Source organism: Hippocampus comes, unplaced genomic scaffold (genome assembly GCF_001891065.2).
Source record: "Hippocampus comes isolate QL1 unplaced genomic scaffold, H_comes_QL1_v1.1 scaffold2, whole genome shotgun sequence".
NCBI lineage: Eukaryota > Metazoa > Chordata > Actinopteri > Syngnathiformes > Syngnathidae > Hippocampus > Hippocampus comes.
The window spans coordinates 4,480,088-4,488,184 of NW_017805139.1; the positions used below are offsets into that span (position 1 = coordinate 4,480,088).

At 41.7% G+C, this 8,097-nt stretch overlaps 1 protein-coding gene across 1 annotated transcript in view; it reads right to left on the reverse strand.

Moving 5' to 3' along the window:
• The window catches only part of LOC109514292 (GDNF family receptor alpha-4-like), a 33,876-nt gene extending 27,098 nt beyond the window's left edge, over positions 1-6,778 (reverse strand). The window contains exons 1-2 of the mRNA XM_019867231.1: positions 6,631-6,778; positions 503-817 (exon numbers count right to left, since the gene is read on the reverse strand). Of these exons, the coding sequence (XP_019722790.1) occupies positions 503-817; positions 6,631-6,670 (355 nt within the window). The 5' untranslated portion in view covers positions 6,671-6,778. The remainder of the gene's footprint in view (positions 1-502; positions 818-6,630) is intronic.
• Between the last annotated feature and the right edge of the window lie 1,319 nt (positions 6,779-8,097).

An 8,097-nucleotide genomic window follows, 5' to 3' on the forward strand; every position in this document is an offset into this window, starting at 1 on the left:
CAATTTACTCTGAGCAGCTAATCGGATGCTACGGATCTAGCTTCAGTATCTACACACATAGACAGTGAGGTCCCTCTTGGCCAATCGGAGGCCAGGATGATGCTCGGTAAGCCAATGGCAGAGCAGCTATGAGTATGTTGAGTCCAGGAAACTCGCAGCTGTGACCGAAATAAACATCGTTCACTATGTAAATCAGTGTGGTGGTTGCTGTTAGCTTTTTTCGAACGAAGCAGTAGAGGTCGCTGTTGGATAAGACTTCGTTGTAGTGAATGTCTTCGCGAGGCTGGAGCAGATAAAATTATTTCGTATAACGCAACAGGGGGCTTTTCGTCGTATGGGGGGCAGGAGAATGGGAATTATGTTAATGCATGAAGATTTTTTCACATAAGGGGGTATTTTCGCCCATGTAGGTTTCGTTCTAGAGGAGTTTCACTGTACAAGGTATTGTTAGAAGTTTATTTAGCTTTTCATACAGATCTGTATACAGATTCACTTCACCCACCCCGAGGCCGTGACTGACCTGGCAGCAGACGAATTCTCCAGTATATTTGCACACACTGCTCCTCTTTGCGAAAGCCTCGGTGGCACTTGCAAGCCAACAAAGAGGGTTGTTTGGTAAGCAGGGCATGCTGTATCTGCAGACAGTCAGTCACTGCCCACTCCCCAATTGTCGACAGAGAAGCCTCATCTGTACATAGTTCTAGCCCTTGGTATAACTCTTCGCAATTGTGGTCAGCAGAACATACACGGTGGGCTTCAACGCAGTCAGTTGGGAAGGCAGGTATAGTGAAGTTGGGAACTGAGAATGGGAACACACCTAAGAGACATTGAAAAGGGTCAATTCCTTATTAAACGTAGTGATGTGAATCGACAACACTCTGAATTATCAACTGAATTACCATATTTTCCGCACTGAAAGGCGCACCTAAAAGCCTTCCATTTTCTTAAAAGCTGTCAGAGTTTTTCTCGGACAAAGTTAAAGAAATGACACGGCACACAGGGAAAATTATCTTCATTAACGGCGGGAGGGATCTCTGAGGGCGAACGACGGTTGTTGCCCCGATAATCACGCTCAGAGTTCCCTGTCCGCCAGTTTGAACTTTTATTGTTACAAATGCAAAATACAAGAAAAACACTGCCCCCAATATTTGCATACCTCGCCCCCGGTCCGGCCCCTCGATAGTGATTGGTAACCTTGGTTGAAGCTTTGAACCACCGGTACGTTGACGCCTTTCTGTCTGGTCTACAATGAATCAACAAGTTGCAGACTTTGCAGACGACAAATGTCGCCTGGGTGTGACGGGTGTTCTCAAATCGTCTTTTGTTGTTCAACAACGCTTTGTTCCCGAATTGTTCATTCCCACTTTGTGACCGAGTTTTTGACACTGTTGCTGTGGTAAGGTATTGTTGGCAAACAATAATTACGCGGATTTTGATGGTCTTAACATTTGTGAAAACATGAAATTTACCACGCATCTTGGTAGGCCAAATAATCATTATTTTATGAGTTAATTTTACGGTTGAAAAAACAATGGCTTTGTTGCACCCAATACAATTCTTTTTCAACATCACCTCCCCGGTTGGACAACAGCTCAAGACCTAGAAAAAGTCTCTGGAGCCCTACTCCAAATTCAAAAGGAAGTTGGCCATTTTCTTTCAGTCTTCTCTTGACCAAGGTTCCCTCTATTTTTCAATGCGTCTGAGCATTCACACAAACTCCCTGAACATTCCTTGGACCACACACACACAATTCTTAATTCTTCATAATTCTAAACATTGATTTTTGCTTAGGTTTGTTCCTGTTTGCATGATGAGTATGTTGAGCAAGACTGGTATACCACTTGATATGCTATGACAAACAATGACCATTCAGCCATGTTGTTTGCTTGGTATGGTGTGAAACTAGTGATTTTTATTGACATTGGCAGTAAGAATTAAAAGTTCTTTACTCACGACAGATTCTTTAAGATTTTGTGTTTGGATCAATTGTAAATGTATTATTTATATTTGCATTTTATATGAATGAACTGTGGCAGAGTATACATGGATCTAAACATATTCCATTCATGTGAAAATGGCAAGAGAGTCAGACATCAAAATTTTCCCTTAGATGTGGATTTGGCCATGGCCATCCCTGGCCTAGCCTCTAAAAGCCAGCATGTCATCACAACTTGTCATCATACTAATTTGAATCAAGCTTTCAGTACAACCATGTGATCAGAAACTTTTGCAGTTCAATTGTAATTGTTTGTGTTCCAACCCTAGCCACAGGCTGGTTGCCTAACTATGTGTGGTTTGTGTTTGTCTAAGTGCTCAGCTTGCAAACGTCACATGAGCAAATCCAGAAAGCAGGTGAGCCGTAAAAGCCATTACTTGAGGCCTTAGGCACTGTGATGTCATTTTGAGTCGACAGCATGCGGCAGTACAAGGCAAAATGGTCACCCAATGAGGTGGACAAAAACAGGGGGATGTGTCTGCTCAAGTCATATTCCGCAAACATAACATTAATATTACTGTCAAGAAAAATTGGCACTCGAGTTCCGCTTTAAAATTACTTGCGCACAAATAAAAGGGGCCCGGTGGTCAAGTGGTTAGCGCGTCAACCTCACAGTGCAGCTCCGGCCTCCCTGTGTGGAATTTGCATGTTCTCCCCACACCTGGGTTTTCTCCGGGTACTCCGGTTTCCTCCCACATTCCAAAAACACGTATGGCAGGCTGATTGAACACTCTAAATCAGGGGTGTCAAACTAATTTCACATTGTGGGCCACAAACAGCCTCTGCAGATGTCAAGTGGGCTGGACCATTAAAATCATACCATACTCTGCTATCAATAACCAAAATAATGTGTTTCATTTGTTTTGGTCTAAACATGACCAAGAACATTCGGAAAATGTTGAAATTTAATGATCATATCTTTCACAAAACATTTCATGAAACACCTTAGATTTCCTTACACAAATGTGCAATTTACCTTTATCATTCACATATATGCATTGCAACTGATCCCACTGATTGTACAAAAGCACAAAACTTTAACAAGTAATTGGTATTGAAAAATATCATCATGCACTTTAAGATTAAACCAGATTTATAAAGAAAGGAATTTTTAAACCATTGACACGTGCATATAAAATCTAAATTTAATCCCTGCCTACACCTTACACACTAAGGAGAGTGCTATTAAATGTGTAAAGAATAAAGTATTCACATTCCTTGATAGCGTCTGCTGTGTTGGGTCTGTCTCAGTGACAGACTGAGGCTGCTATTGTCTTCTTCTCTGATCAAAACAATGTTGTCTTCTACTCTGATCAAAACAGTGTGTCCCCCTAGCGGATAATCCATGAATTCCACCTTATAAAAGACATAAAATATTCATTTCATGTCTTTGATGTATTTTTTCACTTTTAAATGATCACGCGGGCCTGATCGAACCCCCTTGGGGACCGGCCCGCGGGCCGTATGTTTGACACCGCATGCTCTAAATTGTCCCTTGGTGTTAGTGTGAGCGTGGATGGTTGTTCGTCTCTGTGTGCCCTGCGATTGGCTGGCAACCAGTTCAGGGTGTCCCCCGCCTACTGCCCGAAGACAGCTGGGATAGGCTCCAGCACGTCCCGCGACCCTTGTGAGGATAAAGCGGTTCACAGAACATCGATGGATGGACAAATAAAAGGATCAAGGGAAAGGTGCCTTTGCCTTTGAGAGAATGGCATTTGAACCTCTGAGTCGCATCTTCACGTGGTGAGAATGCATGGCAAAAACTTGGGCAACGTGACAGGAAGTATTCATACTAATTTATATTGCACACCATGAATAAATTGAACTAAGTGAGCTACAATGCTTCCTTGGAAATACTGCACTTCTTCTGTGAGACAACCAAATGCAGACACACTGTCAACTACATCCGACTCAAAGTCAGTTCGTTGTCATTTGTCTTTTTTTCTCTCTCCTTCTCAAGAGGTACAAATCTCTAACAGGTAGAACAGAATCCTGACTCAGTCAACTCCTACCATTTGATTTTCACAGACACTTAATTGATGTTGATAAGAAAGTTGTTTTGTTCCACCTGATGTCATTCAATTCCCATCAAAACGCCAGGTCACCTTGTCAGATGCCTCCAAATGTAAAGACTGCTTTGACAGCAGATTTTGCTCTTGAAGTCTCCACCGCAATGACCAATCCATCTGCAAATTTATCAACTCAGCAGTCATTAAGAACATTTATCGTACAACTATTTAAATTTTAATGCCCTGCTGTGTCTGATGGCGTGATACATCTTGTGTATCTTTGGATGGCTCTCCTCCTCTTTTGTTTTAGCACCAAGTTATACACCTTCATAGTCACCCCCTCATATGCCTGGATATAATTATTAAGAAACATATACAGGTATTATTTGGTGAAAATTACCTAAAATTCTCTGTCGTGCAACATTATGTGAAGAACACTTCTTGGACCGGCACCGCTTCATCCAACCAAATGAACCAAAATAATGAAAACATGACGCCTCTGACTTGTGCAACCGAAATGTATGCTATCTTTGTGGGAAAATTCTCCTCCCTTCTAGAATATTCCTTTCCTGTTTGCCTATCATGCAGTCTGAAAAGATTATTTTGTGGAGTCCCAACATAATTTGGTTTGTTCCTGCAGGTTAAGTGAACTCTAAATCAGGGGTGTCAAACTCATTTTGGTCGCGGGCCACATTGTAGTTTGGGTTTCTGACTGAGGGCAATTCCGACTGAAGTTCACAGTGTGAATTCAAATAAATGCATGGTTGTCTCATACACACAACAAATCTGTGAATGACTAGTTTTGAAATCAGAGAACCAATAATCTGTTTGTTCCAATGCTACATTAATTTGAACCCTTTCGTGTACCCTGTAACCTGATCACATGATAATCTGTCCACTGCAGTAACCGCTGTCCCTTAAAGGGTTAAAGAGGGCTTAGACACAAAGAAATGCTTACAATATGTCAATATTTTTTAAAAGTGAAGACAATTTGCATTTTCGGTATTTAGCAAGAAAAATGAAGTTGATGCAAACAATTTCCTTTGGTGGGCCAGATAGAATGATGTGGCGGGCCGGATTTGGCCCCCGGGCCTTGAATTTGACACTTGCACTCCAAATTGTCCCAAGGTGCGAATGATGGCTTGTCTATGTTTCATACCTGTCAACTTGTACGTTTTCCCCGTATTTTATACGTTTTTTTTATCATTTCAAATCATGTATGGCGTACAGGTATTACAACTTTTATACAGGGAAAAATAATAATTAAAAAAAACAATTGTGAACCGATCTCACAAAGACCATTTTGGCTCAAATCCAGATCGTCTCACCTGCTGGTAGCCAACGACAATGCCATCGTCAATCGCTACTATTGTCACAGCAAACCAGCAAAAGTAATCCTCAATCGTATATTTTTTTTCATCGCTGCGTACGGTCAGATTGATAAAGCATGATGTGCGCATGCGCGGTAAACCGTTGTACGGGTTTTTGTTGCTTTGTAAGGGGAATCGTAATCATTTATAAGGGCAGCTATTAGCCGAGGTTGACAGGTATGATGTTTGCCCTGCGATTGGCTGGCAACCAGTTCAGGGTGTTCTCCCGCCTATTGGCCAAAGACAGCATAGGCTCCAGCAAACAAGACCCCTCCCCCCTCCATTGATCGGAAAATGGATGGATGAATCTTCGCAAGCCTCCTTTTGATACATGATACAACTGACTGTCTTTTAACGTCTAAAAACCTGTTTTTCATCCCTACAAAATCTTCCTCCTTTCTCCTCTTTCTTTTGCGATTCTTCCTTTTTGTGCCTTTTGATGTTTCACTCTCAGACGTTTCAAATGAAAACACTCGCGGTCCAGCACCTGCTGGAGGTGCCGCGCACTGGAGCGCATCTCTCCGTGTGTGAGGGGACGCGGGGGCCAGGGGAGAAGGTGACGGTCACGGAGCAGGCGGGCGCGCAATCACTGAGGCTTCTTTGTAAACAGCTGTTAAAATGCATAAAATATTTCTCGGAATAATAATTTCCTCCCATCGTTTGGCGCTCGTCCTGGGAGCAGACGGAAAGAGAACAAGCGATATAAAAACTGGCAAATTAAATTTATATGAATTTCATTATACTCAAATCTAATTTCACATCGTTTTCACTCTAAAAGTGGATTCATCATAATGCCATATTTTGCTCATGAGAAAAAAGAAAGTTGTCAGGACCATTTTGTAAAATCACAAAGTCTGTTCCATGCACGCAGTATATTTCTCCGGCTGAACTGTAATAGAAAGTTTCCTCCACGGCTCGGGAAGGTAATCTAATCTCGACTCGTAATAATAATAATTAAAGTCATTATGAATTGTACAAGTAGGATACCCGCCTTTTAATTTTGAGTTAATTGATCAGAAGTAATCCTGCCTCTGCAAATGTATGACTCAATTGCCGAGGGTCTCCACAAATTATGTATATTGTTCTGTAGCTATTCATGTCCATTTAGATATTCAACAATGACAGACAGCTAAAATAACAGGAGAGTCAACACGTTTTACAGATCAAATGAAATGCAATTTATCATGAGTAAAGTTGCAAACACACGCGCTTCAACATATCTCGCTTTCAGTAAAAATGGAATGATTTCACCTACCTGAGGAGAGAAGGACAAGAACAATCCCAAAGAAAATCATGATGTTTTTGTTTGGAAGTTGACGGATTTCACCCACACGGACTTTAGCACTGGATTGAGTTGCGCTCTTTGCTGCTTCACTTGCACGGATGTGCGTCCCATCAACAGACACGACTGCGGTCAAACCAGCCTCCACTCGCAAAATCGAAGTCAAGTGAGCCGCCACTGCGATTGTCAATACTGTGCATTACGGTAATCTGTCGCCAGCGAGCGGCGGTGGCCACCTTCAAAATAAAAGAGACTCCACGCATGCATAAACGTCATTTGTTTGAGTGAAAAGAAATTAATTAAAATATAAAATAAGTACTTTCTTGGCTGTCGGGTAAAGATTCACAGAGGAAGAAAAGAACTCTCAGAACAGCACCAATAAGCGTTCTCAAGTGGAGATAGAAAATAAAGTTAATGGTGATTCTACATCAATTTCACTTGATATTAAAAATAATTCGAAATCAATTTCACTTAATATTTAAAAAAATCATTAAAACAATAAATCTGGGTGATTGCGCAACCACACCAGGTTGTCGACACACAAGGGCACGCCAGGTATAGAACCACAGTACTGGCATTCAGATCGAATGTTCCATTACCAATTAAAATGCCTCTCAAATATGACATTTTGAGCTCCTCTCCTGATTTCAAAAGATTCTTAAAATGAATTTCAGTTATCCCTTAATCAAACCAGACCCGTAGAACACTAGAGCAGTCCAGGTATCCAACCAGACCACCCTCATTTGGATCTGATGTCCTCTGAAAAGTGACAAGGTGGCCTGCGTTCTGACATGACCTGCATTCTAACATGTTGATCTTTTCGCCCATTTTTAGAACATCCTAAAAGAAGGAATACAGCACCCCGGCTCTCCACCCAGACCACCCTCGTCCGGATCCGATGTTGCATTTTGAAATAAAAGGCCTCTGAAAACTGGCATGTTGACCTGATTTCTGAAAAGTTGGCCTGAATGCCTCACATGTGGTTATTTTCGACCGTTTTTAAAAAATGATTGAAAAAAATACCTCTGTTATCCCGTGAGGGCCGTAGGTCTGGGGGTAACTGCAGCCCTCGGGCTATCTAACACCTGAAATTGGAAAATATGACCTTATTCCTGAAAAGTTGGCCTGAACGCCTAACATGTGGACATTTTTAACCGTTTTTAAAAAAATAATAAAAAAATAAACCTTCGTTATCCCGTGAGGGCTGTAGGTCTGGGGGTAACTAGAGCCCCTCAGCTATGGAACCCAATCACTCTGGTCCGAATCCGATGTTGCATTTGGGAATAAAAGGCCTCTGAAAAGGGAAAATGTGACCTTATAATAATAAGGGAAATAATGACCTTATCATAATAAGGGCATATTTTCCAAATTCAGAGGCCTTTACGGAGTTACCCCCAGACCTACAGCCCTCATGGGCCTAACATGGTGACATTTTCGACC